Source organism: Pelecanus crispus, chromosome 1 (assembly GCF_030463565.1).
Source record: "Pelecanus crispus isolate bPelCri1 chromosome 1, bPelCri1.pri, whole genome shotgun sequence".
Classification (NCBI taxonomy): Eukaryota; Metazoa; Chordata; class Aves; order Pelecaniformes; family Pelecanidae; genus Pelecanus; species Pelecanus crispus.
The window spans coordinates 183003731-183028081 of record NC_134643.1 but is presented as its reverse complement, the minus strand read 5'-3'; the positions used below and the strand labels follow the sequence as shown (position 1 = coordinate 183028081).

The window sequence follows — 24351 nt, the reverse complement described above, 5'->3', positions numbered from 1 at the left end:
TCTGTTTGATGACAGTCTTCCTACTGGAAGAGCTCTACGCCTAGAATTTCTTATCAGAAATCATTAGTCATTATAGGCTTTTTTAGTACATGTCATCACTGCATTCAGGCCAGCTGCGTCATTTCACACCAGTCTTGGATTCTCTAGACTTTTTTCAGAAAGCACTGAGCCAAGTTAAAAATCTCATTGCTTGACTTCAGTGATTCTCAGCATGGATGATCAGCTTGCAACTTGTAAAGTGAGTAAAACTTACCAGATCATCTCAACCAATCCACCAGCTGTGGCTGTACGAAACAAAGTCTAAACAGAAAATAGGTGTGTAGAAAATATCTATAGTCTCTCCCCTGTTCCTACAGTACACAGTGAAGCAGCTGTGACTTCTGCTTATAGCCCTAACGACAAAATGAAGTAACATCTCCTATTCTGTTAACACATCAGTCCTGTCATGAAGCAGTCTTAGTATACAGCTGGATATGGGCCTGTCTACACAAACAAACAAATAAATATTGTTTTTCTAAATGGTGCCATGTCCTCACCATGAAGATGGTCAAGAAAATTGAACAGTTTGTCCATAGGGATTGGGCAGTCTTCATCCTTGAAGGTTTTCAAGACCCAAATAGATATGGTCTATCTCATAGCTGACCCTGCTTTGAGAATGAGGTTGGACTAGAAACCTCCTGAGGTCCTTTCCAACCTGAATTATCCTGTGCTTCTGTGATTGCACGATCTGGGATGGAGATAATAATTGTGGCCATCAGTTTCTTTTCCTATGCACAATTAACTTTCAGTAAGAGAAAGCCTCATATATGATACAGTTTTATTTAAGATTGTGAAATGAAATACTTTGTAAATAAAAGACCATTGCAATGTTCTCAATTTTCCACTGTCACATATTTCTTTGGATTTCTTTTTATTTATTATTTACATAAACAATTATCTGTGAAAAATATACATAGTGATGAACTAAAACCTTAACAATTCCTTGCAAACTTTCACTCTCAACAGAACTACATGAACTCCTCTGTTTAACTTGAAGAGAGGAAAATTTACCCCACACATCAGACATTAATTCTGTTTTGAATGTGCTTTCTCAAATTTAATAGGTTATAAGAACACAAACAAAATAGTTTTAATGAGCATTAAGCCATCCCTAATTCAAGTCATGGGATTACATTTGGTTTAACAACACACAGATCATTGTTTCTGATTAGGTACTTCTCATGGGAAAAAAAAACCCAAAAATGTAATTAAAGAAAAATAACCTGTCTTGCCTAGTGCTGTTCTGTTCTAAACTGTTTTGACTGCAATGGCTCTACAGAAGTAATATTTAAATTGGAAAAATCTTTCAACAAAAAGGTGGTGGAACCACTGAAAGTTATCATGAACAGAGATTTTAGGATATCTTTAATGGGAGATTATTGAGAACAAACATATTTCAATCATACTAAACTTAACCCTACAACATGGGGGATCTGAACACATGAATTTAGATTCCTCTTACAACTCTACAGCACATGATTCCTTAAATTTACCCTAGATGGAGGCAATAAGAATTATACTAAGGTTGTTTGCATTTTAAGCCGACTTCTTTTTATAATATTTAGACTGTTTTTCATTCCCATGAAAACAGAGAAGTTTTGGGATGGCTTAGATTAAAAAAGAGAACAACCTTCTACCTTTCCTAGAAAGAAAACTGGGCAATTATTTCTGACAAAGCAATAGATTCTTTTCTTTAGTTCAACTGATTTGATCTTGAAAGTAAAAGGATTTTCTGCACCTAGGAGAGGAGAAAAGGTAAAATCCTGATTAAGTCCAGCAGGATTTTACTAGACAGTTTAGCTACTTAACTGTCAGGTCCTCTGGGTACATAAAATCAATAACATACCGGAATATTGCTTTTTCATCCATCATGTATTTTATGGTTTGCATATACTTCAGAAAGGAAGTATGAGTACATTGCCAAATGTTAACATCACAAAAATGCTAAGAACTAATTTACTTGCTCTGAAAAAGAATAAAAGCAGAAGCCCTAAAGTATCACTCTGAGAACTTATAGTTGTCATCTGCTAAGTGAATGACAGTCAGGACAACAGGCATGATCTGTCTATGAAAATCTTATTTTAAAGACTTCCTGTTAAAGATTGGAGTCTTGATATTAATTTTATTCATATTAATTATTTAAAGATGCTAATACAGAGAAATAAATAATGCAAAGCCTCTTTCAAAAAAATGCACAGATTCAACACAATGCTTAAATAATCTCTTCTAGCTATAGGTCCTTGTTTAGGTATATTCTCTACTTTGTTGTCGATTTCCTGAAACCTATTGATTGTATCATATTCTGCATCATTGTTTATGGGCATGTCATTAATCTCATTACCAACAAGGGCATCACTTCATCTTGATGACAACAGCTTTGAACTAGTTTTGCTGAACACTCTTGTCACTGAGTGAATACTGTTTTGAAAATATGTTTGTTTTCCTAATTTTTAAGTATCTTAATTCAGATGGGCAGCAATGCCATTCTGTTTCTCTCACAGTCTTTTCTGCTAATTCTGTAATGACCTCGAACACATGTCTTATGGTAAGGCTACTGGAGCTAAATAATTCATAAACATCAAGTTTTTTACTAAATATTTTGCAATTCTGTTTTAACATATATTTAAACAACTGGTTATGTTTTATTACTTCAGGTAGCAGCTCTGCCATTGCCAGGAGCCTAAATGGATCAAATCCCTTTCCAGCTCCTCTGGGCCCTAAAGATCCTCATGGGCTTTGGGCTTTGGGGAGTCAGGAGTTGTGACTCTGCTCTTCTTAAACCTGAATATTAGACCTCCAGTAATCAAGTAGTAATAGAAAAGCAACAGGAGAAAGAAGGGGAGGAGCTAAATGGTCTTTGCTGTATGAAAGACAATCTGTCAATGTCCCATCACTGTCTGTTTATATTCTGACACAAACGCCAAATGGAGTGAGGCCGCTTGTTGCTTCGAGTAGCCTACTGAGAAATGGAACAAGCATTTGATAGCAGGAGCCAAGTTTGAATGAGAAGTATCTCAAAATAATGCTCCCTACACATCTAAAAGTGGACTGGGTTGTGTATACCCAAAAGTTGACTGGGTTAGTGTACTGATGGCAGTGTTTCCATCATTATAGGTGATTCAAAGGGATCTAGATTATTTTGAGTACTTAATTTATAAGAAATTTGCCAATATTTGCACTCCAAGGGACTTTATATTTGAATGGTAATGAAAAGACTGGTTTAGCAGGACTAAGAAATTGGCAGAGTTGTGAGAAATTTTGGTGAAGCAAAGTCTCCATTTGCTGCTATTTCCCTGATTCCCATCTAGTACTTGTCCTACATGACAAAACTGCCAATTGAGGATACCTTGCCTCCAGATCAAGGATGAAGATTAGCCAAAATTACTGCAAAACTCTATTCATTCCATATCTTCCTTTGTGGTTGGCTATTCCTTGACTTTAGAATATGGAGGACTAAGCTCCCTATAGTGGAGAAACCTCTCCAAAGTTTATTTTACTTTGGGGAGTGTGATTATCTTTTGGAAACAAACCTTGCAAAAAAAGATGAGGCTGATGAGATGTCAAAATTTACAGGGACTAGGAATTTGACAAGTAAGCAGTGCTTGACTAGCAGAAACCCAGATGAACTGTAGTGGGAGTGAAAGGGTATGTCAGCTAGCATTTTTACTTCACAATATACACCACTCTTGCAGTCTTTCTGATCCTGAACTCCATTTTATATCTTCTTCCGCATGTCAGTCTCAGCAGTTTGGACCTGACACCACATGGTCCTCTGGAGGGTGGGAAATAAGGGGCATTATTTGGTTGGAGATTTATGCAGAGACCATTGTTATATTTTCGAAGTATACAGAGAAACGTATTTACCACATTTTGATTCCTGACATAGGCATGTTTGACTGCAGAGGATACCTTAAGATGTAAAAAGGCTCCAGGAGCTCACTGCCAGATTCACCTCCTAAGTAGGTTACGTATTAGGCTGCTTTGGTGAGAAAAGCTGTGGGGTTTGCTGTAGTGCACTGTGACCGTCAGAGCTTTTCCAGAGGCTTGTACTTTAGGGACCTCTTGGAAATCTACTGCAGAGGTTTTTGCTTCATTGCTGCAGAAGGCCATGTTTGGCTTTAGAATAGGTTACTTCACATCTTCATCTTGTTCTTGTACTAGTTGGCCTCTTTGTTAGCATTGACTTTGGGCAACTGCCAGTCAGCAGTATTCGTTTTCTGCATAGACTGAACTCTGTCCTGCAAATCTTCTTCCTGATGCTGATTAATCAGATGGTTTCTTTTGGTCATATCCACATTGATATATCTCCCATGTCTCCTCATGGTCCAGTCCCCTACTTGGACAAGAGTTGGATAAGCACTGTGATTCTTCCTTATTCACAAACTTTTCCTCAAACCTTTCTTTCTAAAGGAAGGAAATCTAGGTTACAGACTGGAATAAAGCCATAAGACTGTACAGCTAAGCCTCAACTACCAGCTCCATTGGACTGTGGCCACAGCATCCACCAGCTGCGGTAAAGACAACCCTCTTGTGCCCAGCAAGCCCCTGCAGTAGTGTTATCATACTGTCAGGAAAAGATTTCAAAGAACGTAGAGCTGCTTTGTGGATTGCAGTGTGCACTCCACTGCAGTAGGACACTGGACATTTGTCAGGGTAGAGCCTGAGAGCAAGCAAGTGATGGTGAGGTGAAATGCAACATCAAAATAGAAGTATACCATTTCAATCCATCAGTTAGCATCACTGGCTAGCATCACTACATTTTCTTATCAGGTGTAGACATGCAGACAGGTGAGAATTTGAACTTGAATGCGAGCATGAGTTCAAGTTAATATTATATATATATACACATATGTTTATATATAATGCATACATTTTATATAGAGATAGATGCATATATTTTTAAACATACATGTCAATTTTTAATCTGTAAATAAAACAGGGAAAGTAGAATAGAGTATTTGTCTATCTTTAAGACTCTATTTTAGAGATAAATAAGTTAAATAATATAATAACGGGGACTACAAGAGTTCCTAAAAGAGAACGTCAAAAGAACAATTCCTGATTGTGATTTTTTTCTTCCAAAATTGATAGAGGGTGTTGATGTCTAGTCCCTGAGATACTGGAGTCACTAGAGCTGTCAAAACAAGATGAATAGACAGAAAAGGAGAGACTCATCAATCCAATTGACTATCAAACTGCAGAACACTGCAACAAAAGCTCACTGCACAAGGCTTTATGAAAGTATACTAGTCATAAATACATCCTTAAACATATAATAAAATGCCAAGTCTTAGTCTTTGTCATCATGGATGAAAGTATAATTTGCTTTCCTGAAAAACTTTGGATAATAATAAACTAATAGATGTTTATAAAAGACTAGTTTTTCACTTGAAAGAGTAGTGGGCTGGTAACCACACATTGCAAGTGTACTTATGTGAGTAAAAACAATGTAAGAACTTCAGACAAATATGAAATATGGCAGGTATTGCATCACTTTACTGTGAGGGACATTTTTCCATATATATTCTCAATAAGGGACACCCACTGACTGTAGGCGGTCAGTGGTGTTATAAGTATTACACAGGTCAAAGTGATTATGATGGATTATGATCTCTACAGAAAGTAATCACTAAGTAATTAGGAGTAAATGATGAGTCACATTAAACTTAACCTCTGTATGTACTCAATTTTTTATTGACATTCCATCTTTCTACTTGCCAGTAGAAAGTTGATGTAATTTTAGTCCGTTCATCTTTAGATACGTTGCTTCATTTTTTTGTCTTTAGCAGAAATCATGTCCTTTTCTTGGATGTCATATCAACTACCATACTTGTTCTCTACAAATTGATAAAATATTTACATGACTGAAAAAGAAGAAATAAGCAAGTCCCTTATTAAACTAGTATGATATCAGAAGGAAAGTAGGAAACTGGAAACATTACTGAAACAGAGAGATCATAAATGGTCCAACTTGTCTACAGGTCATAAAGGGTCTATAATTGTCTAACCAACTTTATAACTTTTTTTTTTCTCTGTAGGCTTTTCACAGTAATATACCTATATATATATATATATATATGAAAGATTTCATAGGAGTCTTTTCATAGTATAGCTAAATAACTTAAGCACACATAAGAGTGATAATTCTGTTGGAGGCTTCATGGTGTTAGATTAAGCCTCTGTTCCACAGGTTCAGGAAGTTATGATTTTCTCAGATGCCACAGAAAACTGTCAGAAGTATAGAAAAAAACAATGAGCAGAAAGGAGAAGAAACAGAAATAAATAAATTCAACACCACATGTAAGAGAAAAGAGAGATTCTAAACTGTGTTGAAGCTGCAGGAAACCAAAATGATCAATGAAGAGCTTATTGTTGAATTTACTGTAATGTTGATATGATTTTATTGTATTAGTAACAATGTGGTGGTGCACTTAGAACTGTGAATAGTCATAAATGCATTACTTTTGATTTAAGCAAACAAAAACAAATAAATGCAGGATTTAAACAGGCTGTAGATTTCAGGACCAGAAAAATCTACATTATTAATCATTTACTGTGGTAGTATGTAAAGAACTACTCACAAATACGTCCCATTGTCTTAGGCACTTGAAAAATCAAGGTAAAAATCAACTATATATATTACAGACTGAAAATCAGACATAGGCAGAAGAAGTAGTAACGCATGCAAAACTAAATATTGTGATAGTAGCAAATATTGGTTCATTCTACAGCCATATGTTTATTTGCTAGATTTAACTAGGTAGAGGTAAATTAATTGTGAAAAAAATGAAAGGAAAAGGATAAAAGCAGATAGTGAGGTGAAGGTGAGATGGTGGGAAGAAGATGATGGTGGAAACAGACAAATATTGTTGCCGAGCAGGAATGAAGACACACAGAGAGAGGTAGAAGATGAATTTAAGCAATAAGAATAGAGCAGTGATATTCCACTACTGCCACAGTGCTATAATAGTCTCTGAACAGTCACAGTTTCTTCCTTTGTTCAATTTCCTGGCTGAGTTTGATAACTAGGACAGATTCAGTTCATCCTATCAGGAGTGGGGAGGGATACAACTTCAAACATGAAAATGTAGGTTTCTGCACTTTGGGGTATTTGTGTAAGCTCCCAGGGTAGTCCTAGTCAGTGCTGCCAATGGATTCTGTACAACTATCCTGTCTAGCAAATATCAGTTTTGACTAGACCAACTGTACTATCTCCATCTGTGGTGCCCACCAAGCTGCTCTAGAGCTCCCCTCCTCATCAGGATTGGGGGGCTGGGGAGCGGGGAGAAAATTAGATGGAAAAAACTCGTGGGTCAAGATAAAGGCAGTTTAATGAAAGCAAAAGCAAAGGCTGCATGCAGAAGCAAAGGGAAAAAAAAAGGTTTATTCTTTACTTCCCATCAGCAGGCAATGTCCAGCCACTTCCTGGGAAGTAGGGCTTCAGTACGCATAGCAGTTGCTCTAGAAGACAAACGTTAAAATAATGAATGCCCTCCCCCTCCTCCTTTCTCTTAGCTTTTCTTGCTGAGCAAATGTCATATAGTATGGAATACCCCTTTGGTGAGTTTGGGTCAGCTGTCCTGGCTATGTCCCCTCCCAAGATCTTGCCCAACCCCAGCCTACTGGGTGAGGCAGGGGAATGCTGGAGAGACAGCCTTGATGCTGTGTGAGCACTGCTCAGCAGTAGCCAAAACACCGGTGTGTTATCAACACCTTTCTAGCTACCAATACAAAGCACAGCACTATGAGGGCTGCTATGGGGAAAATTAACTCCACCTCAGCCAGACCAAATACACCATCTCTATTGACTACAGTGGGCACTAAGTGTATAGTGTAGGTGTAGATATGTATAGTGTAAACACTAAAGTTTAGGTGAACCATATTCTAGTTCTAGCATCAGTTGTTAGTACCTCCTTTTATTAGAGTGGAAGAGGAAACACCATGCAGGTTTTGGTAATGCAGGCTAGAGCAGTTCAAGACAAGGGAATGGACCCCAGGCAAGTTTTCTATTGCATTTGTTTTCAATGAGAATTTAGATAAAAAAACACTGACATTTTAAAATAACTTTAAATAATAGATACTTTGAAAACAAAAGCTTTAGGAGGCAAGAGCTACTTTCAGTCTTCATCTTTCAGTCATAACTTGGTTCACATGCATAACATATTTCAGTAACTGTAGTCTAAATGCTTTTGTTTTTCTAGAATTCTGATTCATTTTAGTTAATGTGAAGAATCAGATAAAATGCTCACAAAGGACAAATTAGTAGATAACATTTTTATGCAGTACCACTGCTGTATGTTCCCTAAAGTAACTAACTTAACATTTTCTTTCAATATTCATAACTCATTATAATTTTATCGTTAGCACTTCCTGTAGATTTTCATTTTCTTGTTTGAAACAGATACAGTGACAATAAAATGTTTCTTTGTCAAGCTCCTTAACTGCCTGCTCTTTTACCCTGTTCCCTCTTCCTGTGCTACTGTAGTCAAACACTTCCTTTGAAAAATTAGTAAGATATAAAGATATATCTTCAAAATACACAATTTTTAAGGAGGGATAGTTAGTCTGAAATGTTCCAGACTAGATGTTGTATCTGTTGGCTGTAGTGTCCTCTCCAGATTCATTCACCAAGGTACCCAGGGGCCAAGGGACTGTTCATTCCCAGTACCTCACAGAGCATTTGGAAGGTGCATATATATATCTTCTATAAAGAACTTGAAGATAAACTTTCTGTCCTGAAAAGCTGTTATTCCTGAAAGTTTCACCCTGCTCTTTGAGTGGTGACAAATAACTCCGAAATTTTAAAGCAAGTATACAATTTGCAAAGTGAGTCATAACATTTTAAAACTTATTTGCTAATATTTCACAATTCTTCTACTTTCAACTTATTACCACCCTTCTTAGTGATGGTTCTACTCGTGCTATAAAGTAAATATGGCCTTGAATTTAACATTGTTTTAAACATTACTTAAAATTATCCCCAAATAAATTTATCACAGCTTGTACATAGAGATTTCATAAAGTACTGACCCACACCTGTATTATAATTTTTAAATTATGCAAATCCCAGTGGTTTGATTAATTACTGACCCCAAAACTATATAACCATACATTGTACATGGCTATCTCACCTCTCTTCCCATCTGTTTCTTTATATGCTCTGCCCCACATATTTTCCTTCTTGCAGCAGCCTTTGCAATTGCCCCAGAATCTTGGGGGGAAAAAAAAAGGAACTTTGCAGACTGTTATTTTCCTCTGAAGTTCTCTATCTACACTTTCTAAAATAACAGCACCACCTCACACTACTCATACATTGCTTGCAATTTTTCGGAACAGTTTAGAGGGGAAAAATAGAGGAGAGAAGCATACAAGGAAATGGAGACAAAGATGTAATTGAGGGAAAAACAATGTGGGATAATATATAGGCGATTAAGAGACATGGGTTTGAGAGGAAAGATTGTATGTAGCCCATGAAGAGAACACATTTTAATGTAAAGTCTAAGAGTGACATAATTTAAAGAGTTAATAGGGAATTTTATGCTGACATAAAGACAGGATGTTGCAGGGAATAGAATAAGACAAAAATAGCAGTGCTCTTAGCACTATCCTCAGACGTCTTTCTCTTGTCTGCTTCCGAGCTGGAGAGGTTTGAATCACACCTTGTCTATGAAGAATTGGCCTTACAGGACCTATTCTAGAAATGTCACTTTTATATCTGTCATTTATTTATTTATTAATTTATTTATTATTTCAAAGATGAATTTAAGATCTTCTGGAGCAGGAGGAAACATCAACAGTTTGAGGAGAACGTTTATCCTACAGTTCCCATATGAATACTTTCTACAATCAATCTTTTCTGCAGAAGAGCTGTGTATTTCATTTTCAGTTTTAGCAGAGTGAGGAGAAGAAGGTGAGGGATAGGAACCTTGAGCAAAGTCTAAAAGTTGCAGAGTTCATATGACTTACGACACCTCTGACTTCTGCATTTTGCTTTTGACTAGTTTTAGACAGCATCTTGATACATGCACTTATGTTCGCAGCTCCCATTCATTGAGCCTACTTTCCTTGTGTCCTGTAAATCGAAGCAAGGCACTTCACATAGGAATCCATTCTAGGAAGCAGCCACTTATTGATAGAGTATATTCACACTTAACATTTTGGTACCCAGATTCAATATGGGGATTTTGTTTCTCCTCTCTGTGCTTGAGTTTCTCTCTAAATAAAGCTATAACAATATTTTCATACACAAAAGGATAACATGTTAAAGACTGAGGTACTTGTGACTATTGTAATAGGCAATATATTATTACCTTTTACAACATAAAAGACTTGTTTAAAGTTGTGTGCTTGACCTATACCTCAGTCCTGGATTCTGGGCTGGTGAGATTATTACATTGCCCTTCTGTCTACATCCAGCTGGTTTTCAGCTAGGAGCTAAGAGTAATCAAATTAACAGGATGCATCTATACTGCCAAATAGCATGGCCCCCCACTCACTCCCTGGTCCTGAATGCTTATATTTCATACATATTTGTTCCTTGCTATGTTCTAGTGGGAGTAGTAATATAAAAATGGAAGAAATACTTGAGTGCAGCGTTCACTTCAGGGTCCACTCCTCAGTGGTAGACTGGATGAGAATGCAGCATGTTTGATTCCTTCCATCTTGCAGTAACTTTGAAAAGGATTTTAGTAGTCCTTCCAAGCTCAAACACCTCTACACATTTTTAAACATTCAAAACCTGATATAAAAACATCATTCTAATCGTCTGTGACACAGGCCTCACATTATTTCATTAACTCTGAATGACTGCATACATAACCAATGTAATAACATTGCAGGGCCACAAAGCTAGCTTTGTGGTGTGGCGTTCATCCTTGAGCTGTGAGTCACCTTTTGCCACCAGATCTGGAGGGACTACGCAGTATCCCCTGGACAGACAGCAGAAAGAGGGAAGGAACCCTCTCCCCATTCGCATTCACCACTTCTAAGGCGAGATCAGCACCTAGAGTCAAACAACTTATTTTAAACCACCATGGCATTGCACAGTGGAGGCACAGTCACTCGTCACTCAGGCAGATGCTGGTTCCAGTGACATGCAAAAGTTAACAGCGTCGTATCCCAGCTAAGATCAGAAAGTCTTCTCTCTGCCATTACTAGTAGACAGCAGTTAGCAGAGTTAACTGAAGCAACTTCCAAACTGTGCAAACTCAATGAGCAATGCGGTTAATACCACCTACCCCAGTCTATATGGTCAGTGATAGGATGTCTTACCAATGTTAGAAATCTGTAGACAACTACTTTTTTCTAACCCCCATGGACAAACCAAAATAATTATGGTTAAATATTTCAGAAAACCAGAAAATCCAGTTTCCCAAGAACAGGAGGGTGGAAGAAAGCAGCTGGGAAGATACTATGGTATATTTTCATAGGGAAATGGGAAATACAGGTTTAATGTGAAGATATGAATAAACTAAATACAGCAAAAAATCTTTATTCATTTTTGGCTGCAGTGTATGTGCTGATTATGCAGAGATAGACATATTTTCCTATAAAACAAAACAGATGGACTATCACAGTAGAAGTAAAACACACAAATTAAAATACCACTAACTATATAAAAAATTATGTGAAATTACATTAAAAATGTATTCAATTATAGTTTATTTCACTCGTGTGTCGCTCTAGTGTTTTTTTAGTTATCTAAAGGTAAAAAGGAAAAACATTACTATGAGACTGTCTTTAAGATATTGAATATGAAACTGCAGTGATAAACAAAAAACAAATATACAGAATATTGAGGATTTTATAATAAACACACTATGCACTCAGGCAATTCCTCTATACACCCACACATGCACAAATGCCTATTTTTCAGACGGACAGATCTCTAAAAAAGCCCGAGTTATTTTAGGAAGTCGTACTGAAGACAGAGTATATGAAAAAGACATAGACAGGTGAAACAGAATTCATTTAACAGCTATATGTGTGATAAGCAGCAGTGTGTGGTAAATTTAAAACCTGCACCATGACTGTGGCAGCAAAAATTATTTCAGATAAGAAGTTAAGGATTTTTCTTGATCTTCTGGATACATTTCAACTTTTTTTTTTTTTTTAACTTAAATTCTACTTATGATCGAACTGGGTATTGGATGAGATGAGCTCTGTGTATTGTGCATGCTTTCATCGGCATTATAAGCCCTAATTAATCAAGGTTTATGAAGTAATGAGAGATCTGCAGAGAAAGAAAACTTTAGAAATGAAAGTACTATAGATGATCAGAATAGTTTTGTTTGAATGTCCAACTGCTGCTGACAACTCCTATTTGTATGTGATTCTCCCATCCAATGTTTCCGATGAAACAATAAAGTACTAGATCTCACAATTTTACCTTCATCTACAAATCAGTACACAATTGCACAATACAAATTTCTATTTTTTATTTTAGTTATCCTTTGTAAGCTTGTGAAATTGTGAAATTGTTTTGGTGAAACTTTTTCAAGTGATCTTTGAGTTCTCTTTCTATTACACTTACTCTTTTTCTGAAGTTAAGCATATTACATTTCCTTGCTAGTGTTTTGTAAATCAAGAAATTTGTATAAAGCTGATTGCCTTTCTCATCTTTTTGGCATTGTTGATGATTGAAGACTAATCATATAGCAAGGTCATTGCACGAAAAAGAATAAATGTGTTGCAAGATTGTTTATAACTCAGTGTTTTAAGTCAAATGCAGCAATATCTAGAGCCTGTCTTCCAAAAATGTATTTTTTAACAACCCCATGTAGGCTACATGAAGTCAGATAAACTTCATGAAGAATGTCTGAGACTATGAAAGCAATATATTCATTTCAGTTATGTATAAATGCAGGGATTTTGGAATAAACAAAGTGAAAATTACTTCAGAAGCAGATACAAATGCCTAAACATCCCCCCTTCCCCCAAACCCCAGCTTTGCACTCAATGTAGACATATCCACAGTAAAGGTACTTCTCTCATAGCTAGAATGATTCAGTATTTAAACCCATGAAGGAGGGTAGGAGTTCTACATTTATCATCATGAAATTTCTACTTTTTTTTTCCCTGCAAGACTTTCTGCTGATTTTGCTATTACTAAAGCTGTTGCTAACGTGTACTCTGACCATTTTGTTCAAGATTTAGAGATGCTGCTGTGAGTAGGTGCAAAATGATGACCTTGATCTAGTGATCTGCAACATTACATTTTGAACTGAAAAGATGGTTACTCAAGTGGAACGAATGTGACCTAAATAGGTTACTGACGCAAATATCAGGGAGAATGTCTTGGTGAAGAAAGAGCTATACAGAAAACAGGGTAGCAGTTCATTTCTCTTTAGGTTGACTGTAAAAAAATCTTTTAAGCACTCCAAAAATATATAACTTGTATACAATAAATTTTACATTTTTGGAGTGGAAAAAAAAATATTAAAATGTCATAAGGGTTTGCCACAAAGTTACATGAACAAATATCAGAAAACCTTTGGGAATATTCAGTTACTCAATATGATCAGAATTCTCTAAAACTAATAAAAGTTTTTTCCACTAATGTTTATATTGTAAAGAGTATCAGAAATGACAGCTTTTAGACAGTCATTTTGGGAAATGCCTTTAGTGTTGGGTGGGTTTTTTTATAATATAGTGTTATTTTTTATAACATAAAACATTCATGGTTTATTTCATGTTTTTATCTAGTCTACAACTTAGAAAAGTCCCTTTTGTTAATGATTTATATCATGCAGTATGCTAGTCTACCTTTGCTCACGAACAAAACACATGCCTGTTCTTTAAAAGCAGGTTTTTTTCCCACCAGAACTTGTGCAAATAACGTGTCAACGATAAAAAGAAAAGTTCTACACATGGACAGCAGCAAATGTTGGGGCAACTAAGTATCCTGCCGGAGGGGTGCGCACCCAGAAGAGCTCCCACCACTGAGGAGGTGGTGATGGTGACCTGCACAAACTGCGAGAGGGGCTGCATGTATCTCTGTGGGTGGGTGTGTGTGCATGCACGTGTGCACACATGTGTATCTGTGACCAGAATTTTGGGGGATTTGCTCAAGAAGGATGTTTGTAAATTTGAAGAAGTTAATTAATATTTTTTAAGTGTCTAGTATTGCAGTTTATCTACTGCATGACTGATACTAATCCTAAAGACATAGTTCATCTGATTGTCAGTTAATTACGTATGACACGTAAATCAACAAGCTGCTTTGATCATAACTTGGTTTAAACTATGTGAACTGAGCAGTTTGGCACTGCAACAGAACCAATTTCCCATCACCCTCAGCCTTCTTTTATTATTTATCATTCTAGTTATACAGATGTTCATCCGCACTGCTTAGCTATTGGCTCAGTTCCTGGGAGATTCTGGTTTGCTTCAATTACTTCCCTCTAAGCTGAACCTGTTGTAAAGGGTGCTATCCCTAACTTGCATGGATAAGAGCCAGCTAATGCTCAGTATTCATTGGGGTCTATATGGTGCCTTCTGTAGTCCAAAGAGATAAATTTGTTTGTTTATTTGTTTTTCCATTTCAGAGTGTTAAAAATAAGGTGAGAGCTGTACTGAAGCTTACTTGGATTTCTTATGCTTGAAACTATGACCTTTTTGAGCATTTTCTAGAATTTGACATGAAGATTTATGAAGTGTCTGAAGGTGCAAGATAGAGCTGGAGGACTGCACAGGGCAGGAGGTCTCAACATTTTTGAAGTCTTATCCACACTGGCTATTGAGGGTGGTTCCAGCAGTGAACTGGTTCCAGAACAACATCCAGGATTTGTGCTGGAAGAAAATATTTGGTTTACTCTAAAGCCAGTCCCAGTACTAACAACCATTAATGAAACTTGGGTGATCAGGGAACAAAAATTGGTTAGTGTACGGAAAAAGTCAAGGTTTCTGACAGTATAGAGGTTCTCTAACAAGCTGCCATGCATGTGTCTTCTCTAGATCATATATAAGGTTTCAGTTTTTTTATTGTGTTTTACCAGTGATAAACTGTCTGCACTGGAAATGTCAGAAAATAAAGTTAGTATGCTGCAGAGAAGTAATGAGGGGGGACACAGGGGTGTTCTTGGGAGAATAAACTGCTAAATATTCCCACAAAGGCAGCAGCCTCTTGTGCTGTCTGCTTGACCCCATAGGTTGTAGCAACAGCTGTGAATATTAGGGTAACAGACTGGCAAGGTGAGGAACTTGTGGGATCATGAAATTTATCTTCTGTGTGATAACTTTGGCTCTCGTCTTATATTTGAAGCCATGCAGGCTTCAGAAGAAGTTGCTTCAGGTTCTTTATTTCAAACTGTAACTGAATCAGCAATTTCAGAAGTTAACTACAATGAAAACATGACAGAAATTAAGTGATGCAAAATAAGTACTGAAAAACTACCAGATGGTGTTACAATCTGGATTTTTTTCTATTCTGAAATGCACATGTAAATCAAAGTACTGTAACTGCAAATTAGCCTATGAGGCTGAATGTTCTGGAACACACTGAAATTCACAGGAGTGAAAAGAAGCAAGTAATAATGTTAATACTTATTAGAACTGGATAAGAAGAGAATTTTAGCATGATTTATATATTTAATTATCTCATCAGTCTTTAGCCAGGGTATTTCATATCCCTCTGGTGAAGAAATTAACCAAGCTTCACCTTTACTCTACAATTATGCTTTCATGTTACAGAATCACAAAACACAGAACAGTTGAGGTTGGAAGGGATGTCTGGAAGTCATCTGGTCCAACCCCCCCTACTCAAGTAGGGCCACCTACACCCAGTTGCCCAGGATCTTGTCTAGACAATTTTTTAATATCTTCAAGGATGGAGACTCCACAACCTCTCTGAGCAACCTGTGCCAGTGCTTGGTCATCCTCAGAGTAAAAAACTGCTTCCTGATGTTCAGCCAGCACCTCCTGTTTCAGTTTGTGCCCATTGCCTCTGGTCCTGTCGCTGGGCACCAGTGAGAAGAACCTGTCTCTGTCCTCTTTGCACCCTCCATTCAGTTATCTATATACATTCATAAGATCCCCCCGAGCCTCCTCTTCTCTGGGCCGGAGAGTCCCACCTCTCTCAGCCTTTCTGCATAGGAGAGGTGCTGGAGTCCCTTCATTACCTTTGTGGCCCTTCATTGGAGTCTCTAGCAGTTCCTTCTCTCTCTTGTACCGGGAAGCCCAGAACTGGACACAGCAATCCAGATGTGGCCTCGCCGGTGCTGAGCAGAGGGGAAGGATCACCTCCCTTCACTTGCTGGCAATGCTTTGCCTAATGCAGCCCAGGACTCCATGAGCCTTCTTTGTGGCAAGGGCACACTGCTGGCTCATGCTCAAGTGTCCCCCAGGACCCCCAGGTCCTTTTCTGCCAAGCTGCTTTCCAGCTGGGTGGTCCCCAGCATGTACTGGTGCCGGGGGATGCTCCTCCCCAGATGCAGGACTTTGCACTTCCCCTTGTTGAACTTCATGAGGTTACTTAATGTTATTTAATTAATTATGATTCCTCTCTCCAGAATGTTGTGTTGCCAGCTAAATATAACATAGATATATTTCTTAGGAATTGAAATGGTTGATTTCAGTTTCAGTTTATTATTGTGTGAATCAAACTAAAAATCATACTCCCTTTGCAGCTTATCAAACGTATATTCAATTATGAACTCTTGGAATATATTAAAATGACTGAAAATATGAATTTCTGCAATAGCGAATTTCTAAAATCAGTTGTCCTGTTTTCTGTTTTAAAAAGTAGTGGATTTTTTTTATTTTTTTTAAAAAGAGCTAACTTCTGTCCTATTTAAGCAATCTAAAATGAAAAGTAAGTTTTGATGCACATTTGCAATATAGACATTGAAAAATCCAGTTGTTCATTCTGCATAGCCTGCCTGCCTCTTACTTTGGTATTCTAATTTTCTCAAAAAAACCCACCATGATGACAACCTCATTACTATGCTAGGTTGATGACTCTGATGAGAGATACTTTTTTGTTGTTGTTCCTATTTATATATTCCATTATTCTTTTCCTGCTGAATCTTCCAAAAAGGGTAAAAAAAGGAAAACAGAAATGGTCATTGGTACACAGTGTTGACTGAAAGCTAACAGAATATTACTTCTTTATTAGTGCATTTTACACTTAAGGTAAATTACACTATAATTGTTTCCCATTGCTAGCCAGAGAAGGACTGAGAAAACACTAGATTATACCAACACGTATTTTTATGTTTTAAAAAAAACCCTAAGTATCATCATTTTTTTTGAAAAAATGGACTCAAGAAAGTATAAGAAAGAATAGTAAAATATATTACATGGAACTGAGTAAACATCACATCACAATCATCTGTCTCAGTAAAATCACTCATGATATTTGAAAGCACTGGAATTGTGTGGCTGAGACAGAACTGTTAGGAAAACAGAGCAGGCAAGATTTCAGAGGACAGTTTTAGATATCTGAATAAAAGTGGCAGGCAGACAGATGCTTGGAATGTCAGAGGCATAATTTATTTTGCGTTGTCATCCTCCTGAGTTATTTTAAGGCTATGACTACATGATTCTTTAATTTAACATAACAAATGTCCTCATGGAAAACATACAGGTGAAAACGAGCTAGCAGAAAAGGCAGAAGAAACTCGTACAGAGAAGTGGTGAGGACAGATATATGATGTTATCAATAAAAAGAGTACAATTGCAAAAGGGAAAGTCTATTTCTCAATTTTCAGTTCATATTTTGTGAACATCTACTTATTTCATGAGTAACAACAGCACGTTTATATTCCTGCTTTACAGGGGACGCTCCTGGCGTCAGACTTGGGTGCGTGGGTGTCCCTGGCCTGTGGTCTCAGCTACTGGAACCAGTGGGGTCTTTAACCCCCAGCTACTGGAGCTGCGTCCGGAAAACCAGCTACTGTGGGGTGGGGGGAGCGTGAGTGAGGAAGGCAGAGGGGCTGTGCCAGTATTCAAGGATCTGGGAATGTGCGTGCGCTTGTGAACCTGGAGAGCGTGGTGTGTGTGCTGCACCAGTGACCTTCTCCCTCTGCCAGCCCAGAAGGAGAGGACGTGGCTGGCTGTGCCTGTGTCTGCTGCGAGTCCCGAATGTGGGTGCTGCTGGAGGCAGCGCCTTCACTGTGGCCGTCTGTGTGACCGGCTGTGGCCATGTCCTCTGTGTGTCTGTGTGTCTGTGCCTGTCCCTCGGACACACATTTAACTTCGCTACTGGTTGAGCCTGCTAATGGGAAAGCAGCAGGTGCATCCCTCAGCCTGAGCAGAGCCCGCAGCTCCCTGGGGGCACCATGCTGGGCTCCAGCAGCCCGGTGAGAGGGTCCTGGGCTGGGGCGCCGGAGCCAGCAGCCATTCCTAATTTTCCTTAACAGTTTGTAAGCATGAGACTATTTACTTGTATTCTAATATCTGAATAGGAGTAAGAAAATGTACCAAGTTCTTATTAAAAAAAGAAAAAAAGCTTAACAAAAATATATTATGATCTGTCATTAGATGCAGGAAGCCCTAGCCATGAATTCATTTGCATATCGGATTAAGGAACGGCTTAAGTACAACAGATAGGGTGGGTATTTTACCATGTTACCATGCTACATCCTCAAACTTTTAAGAGAACACCTCAATAATTCATATTACTTTTACATATGAGTATATATATACATACACCTATGTATACTTACAAAGCATGCATGTGTATATAACATATTTCAAAAGGCACACAAGGGAGAAATGTTCTGCAATAAATACATTGAACTTTTTTTTTTCTTTTTTTTCTTAGAAAATACTATACCTTCTTAAGCAGGTTTTGCTCTTTGTCTATTATACAAATATAAGGACTACAAGCACTCACATTCTGAAAATCAGATTCAGTACATTGTATATTTTGAATGAAAATGTAAATAAGATGAAGATAAGATGTTTTCTCAAGATAGTTAAGTACATCAAATGAATAGATAATGAATGCTGTCAAATGTTTTATGTATGTGAAGACAAAGTGGTTTGTAGTAATTTCCACAACTTGCAAAATGCCACAAAACAATCTTGATGGATTTTTTTTTTTTAATAATTCCTACTAAACTGAAGATGGAGATAGATAGATATATTTTCATGTTATAGACACCTCAGACACATATCTTAAAAAGCAAGAAGAATTACCTAAGAGGAAAAATGTGATCTTTCCCTATTTCTGCCTTTATTTACAGTATTTACAATAGGTTGTCCAACATTTTGTTCAATATTTTAAAAGTATGCCTATATGAGAATGAAAAATATAAAATTAAAATAAATAAGGTTTAAGTGACATATGCTGTGAGAAATGTCTTGCTAGAAACTAAAGAAAAAAAAAAAAGGCCTAGAAAAACAAGGACATGTTCGAAGTTCACCAGACCAAAAGAGTAACTTCATGTAGCCACGTTAGAGGACATTCCTGCGAAATAATGATATGTAAGTAATAAACCACATTTGATAAACCATATTTGTAAAGAAAAAAGGATTATTACAAATTATTGAAAACCATTACAGAAAAGGCAAAATATGCAGCATGCGAGTTTAAGGAACAATGACTGGAGACCTCACAATTTCACACTTCAAAATATTCATTTTTTAATATATCTGTGGTGATATCAAAGACCTTTCTAAAAAAATCTAAATAATAATGAAAGGACTTTTAATATTGCTTGATATAGACTAATGATGCACCTCACCTATTTATCATCAGAGCAATTTGTTTCATATCTAATCACAAGATTAATGAAAACCACACATTTAATATCAGTGTTTCAGTAAATCAAGTCTTCTATCTCTGTCACATTTTTATGTCACAATCTTGCTCATGTAATTTTTCATTTCTTTTTCCTTTGTATTTACTTAAAGACTGTGATCCAATAAATAACCAACTAATCTAGCACTTTGATGAACTAATCTAGGACTATTCTAAAAGTAATATATACCAGTGGTTTTGGACCATGGTACCCTGACACTTTCGTTTTCTTTAGTTTTCTTTTTCTGCAGATTCTCCTTGTCCCTTATTATTCTACCTGCTAGGTAGTGAGACAGGTTAGAACACCTCATGAGAGATCAGTCTGTATTCTGCCATCAATATAACACTGCTCAATTATTTATACCAGTCTCCTCTCACTCTGCAAGTGTATTTGCCTCATCATAATCTTCCATGGCACCATCTAACAGAGATCATATACATCATGTTCTATCACATGGTCTTTGTTCTGCATTTGGGATTCCAAGACAGCTGCAAGAAGTCAGTGTTTTACCATTCTTACAAACTGGTGTATGTTCACTTCTTGCATTTACTCATATATTTCAGTCTAGCGTTCTCTTCTATACGTGTACCTAGAGATCTTTTGTATGCTACTAGATTATTAAATCCTGCTAATCTAAATTAGAGAAGTCAGTGTGACAATATGAATGGGTAAGGTGAATGGAACACTGTCAGAAGCATATACCTCTAATCTATTACTACATCTCATTCTATTAATGTAAGCACATAGAGAGAACCTGTTTCTGATACGTGCCTTTCAAATTAAATGAATAAATAAACAAAGGTGTGTGGAAACAGAGATTTAAATGAGGTTTCGTACATTAAGGAAATTAAAATTACAAAATGATCTAACTTTGTACCTTTTAATTCTATCCAGTTAGTACCATGCTGCATTAACTTTTCATGTCAGGCATAATTCCAGTCACTGGCTGCTGGAGTTTAATTGTCACCTCCTTTTTATGGAAAGGAAAAAAACTATAGAAGAGATTTCAAAACAAACTTGTTTTAGCATGCTAGGCTACTTTTTACGTGATGGGCCACATAACCTTCATATACTTTCATAATACTAGCACTTACTCACTCCTTTATATGCTAGCTAATAAATTGCTAATTTGCTTAGCTCATCCAGTTTTTATATGTAACTGTTTCATGTTTGGTAGCAAACACCAGGAGACATTAAACATACATCATTGTGAATTGCAATCACCCATGTCAGCATTTCAGTGGGGAAAGTTGCGGAAAAAAAAGGGTCAATTACTGAGGAGAAATAATACAGTGTCAGCATCATCTCATGGCCCAAATATTGAGGTGTGCTTCATGAACTCACAGGGGCTCTTCAAAACATGAAACAGCACCCTGGTCTCCTGAACTGATGTGCAGAAGCAAGCCTTGCTGCTCCTAAAAGCTAGACAAGGGCACAGCAGCATCACCAGGTGGATGACTGGAGCAGAGGCAAGTCTATGCCACATGGCTCAGATCCTGAGTTATTGGGAATACATGTTACATAGCTGTAACAAAGGCTCCCACTATGTAGATGCTGCTCTGCCCTACCAGGCCCCCTCTCAAAGCAGTTTTTATTTGCTGTAAATGTATATAAGCCCTGGTACTTTTGTTTTCAGTCAGTTTGTATTGACAGAAATAAACTGCTTCTGCCTGACCTGAATCTGCAAAATAGCCTGCGTGTTGATGCTGCTACAGTGCTACGCTCTGTGCTGTCTTCCTAAATATTTCTCTATTTGATTTGCTGTGTGAACTAGGAACTGATCTGTATAGTAAGCTAGAACAAATATAGCTGCACCTCAACTGGGTTTGCGGTCATTTCCACTACCTGAATACTTAAAGTGTTCATTGCCATTTGTCCTAAGTAAGAGGAAATTTGTAGTTCAGGTATTTTATGATCTAAAGGCAATGTTCCATATAAATGCATGCCTAACATTTAGCTACACAAACATTTATAAATGTTACAAGGACAAAAATAATCCACAGCTATAATAAGAAAATATATCTATTGGTTCTTTCCTCAACATTTTTCTATTCTCTCAACATTTCTTTTTCACACAAGCACAGGGGTTGGGCTAGATGACCTCTAAAGGTCCCTTCCAACCCAAAGCATTCTATGATTCTATGATTCTATGATCTTTCTCATTGGTGCAACTTCATGGGAAAAACATGCAACTTCCTTTTGCAGATGATATTGCCACACATATTTAGTAAAGCAACTGCACTAACTGTACCTAGAAACAGAGTTGTGAAATACTGAAGATCTCATTTGCTATTATAGTTTTTATAAGTACAGTTTATTTTATATTAGAACTAATGTTTCTGAAGGCATATTTTTGAGTCTAAATATGGACATGAAAATGTAAGATACTGTGGAATTGTTAGTGAATTTCAAGAAAAAAAAAAATAAAAGCCTTTCCGAGTATATAGTCTTATAACACAGCTAGCTTTCATTTCAAATATTTTAATTCATTCCATTCAAGAAATCAGTGGATTTGACTTCTCAGCAGAAATAAAAACACATCATCGTAATTCTTATTCTCAACAAATAACAACAAAACACTTTAATAAAATTTCCACTGTTTCCTACTTTTCTTCACAGTAAGATGGGGATTATTTCACCTTCCTTTAGTTGTTGACAGAGTAGTAATCTAGTTTGAGCTAGTTGTCTAGGCTTTTTCTCTAGAAGATCAATAAATTTCTGCATCAGAAGAATATGAATAATCCATAATATTTCAGACAACCACTTAAGGATGGAATACACTGCATATTAACCTGCCTTTTTTCACTGATTAGAAAAGGTGCATACATATTTGACTTATAAATGAAACATAATTTCTAGAAAGCTAAAACTAAGGTAAATTAATGTCACTAGATTTTTTGTTAAAATTCTTTTTGGAAATTATAATCATTTTGAACCAAAAATGAACTCAAGATTAGGTTTCTTTTCTCTAACAGCATTATATTTTTCCTTAAGTATCAGTCTTGGCAGCATTTCTTGACTGACATAGACACCCCCACACCAGCCTTGGAATAGAAAGTTATTTCACTATTTTCTAATAAAGAAAATGCAAAATGTATCTTTTATAAAATAACAAGTATCCTCTAATACCTTTGTTGTTATCCATTCCTCCAACAGCATAAAGTGTCCCAACTGTAGATTTTCTAGGTTTAGTTCTTGGACTTTGCATGAGAGTTCTTCTCTCTGGTAAAAGATGGTATTTCATGGCTTCCAGAATAAGCTTCTGGCATTCTAGGTCATCCTTAAAAAGCGCATGGTTTTCTAGGTCAGCCAATATCTGTGAATGACACAATCATGAATCAAAAATGTTAGAAATTCCTAGACAAGCAATACCATGCAATGAGGCATCGCAAGACAGATGTCAGAAGTATACCACTTCATTGTAGAATACAGGGGTTTGCAGGGCTATTTTTTTTTTTTTTTTTGGAGGAGGGACAGGAAAATAAGTATTTAGTTAATTTTTAAAAGACTGTTGGCAACTTTTAGATCACAGTTTCACCATCCCTTATGTATTGGGTTTGTGTGGCAAGGTTTTGGAGGGGGGAGGGGCGGGGCTACAGGGGTGGCTTCTGTGAGAAGCTACTAGAAGCTTCCCCTATGTCCAATACAGCCAATGCCAGCTGGCTACAAGACAGACCCGCCACTGGCCAAGGCCAAGTCCATCAGCGACAGTGGTAGCACCTCTGTGATAACATATTTAGGAAGGGGGAAAAAAACTCAACAGGACACAAACTGCAGCCAGAGAGAGGAGTGAGAATGTGTGAGAGGAACAACTGTGCAGACACCAAGGTCAGTGGAGAAGGAGGGGGAGGAGGTGCTCCAGGCACCGGAGCAGAGATTCCCCTGCAGCCCATGGTGAAGACCATGGTGAGGCAGGCTGTGCCCCTGCAGCCCATGCCGGAGCAGGTGGATGTGCCCAAAGGAGGCTGTGACCCTGTGGAGAGCCCATGCTGGAGCAGGCTCCTGGTAGGACCTATGGACCTGTGGAGAAAGAGGAGCCCACGCTGGAGCAGGTTTTCTGGCAGGACTTGTGACCCCGTGGGGGACCCACGCTGGAGCAGTCTGCTCCTGAAGGACCGAACCCCGTGGAAGGGACCCACACTGGAGCAGTTTGTGAGGAACTGTAGCCTGTGGGAAGGACCCATACTAGAGAAGTTTGTGGAGGACTGTCTGCCATGGGTAGGACCCCACGCTGGAGCAGGGGAAGAGTGTGAGGAGTCCTCTCCTTGAGGAGGAAGGAGCGGCAGAGACAACATCTGATGAGCTGACTGCAACCCCCATTCCCCATCCCCCTGCGCCACTCAGGGGGAGGAGGTAGAGAAAATTGGGAGTGAAGTTGAGCCCAGGAAGAAGGGAGGGGTGGAGGGAAGGTGTTTTAAGATTTGGTTTTATTTCTCATTACCCTACACATGTTCTCACTCCTCTTTCCTACTCAGTTTTGATTGGCAATAAATTAAACTTATTTTTCCCAAGTCGAGTCTGTTTTGCCCGTGACGGTAATTGATGAGTGATGTCCCTGTACTTATCT

General features: G+C 37.6%; 1 protein-coding gene across 2 annotated transcripts in view; it reads right to left on the bottom strand.

Annotated features, from left to right (window-relative positions):
• The window catches only part of KLHL1 (kelch like family member 1), a 267853-nt gene that overhangs the window by 49866 nt on the left and 193636 nt on the right, over nucleotides 1–24351 (bottom strand). For both annotated transcript variants that reach the window (XM_075714660.1, XM_075714669.1), the window contains one exon: nucleotides 22914–23100. In XM_075714660.1, coding sequence (XP_075570775.1) covers nucleotides 22914–23100 — 187 coding nt within the window. The remainder of the gene's footprint in view (nucleotides 1–22913; nucleotides 23101–24351) is intronic.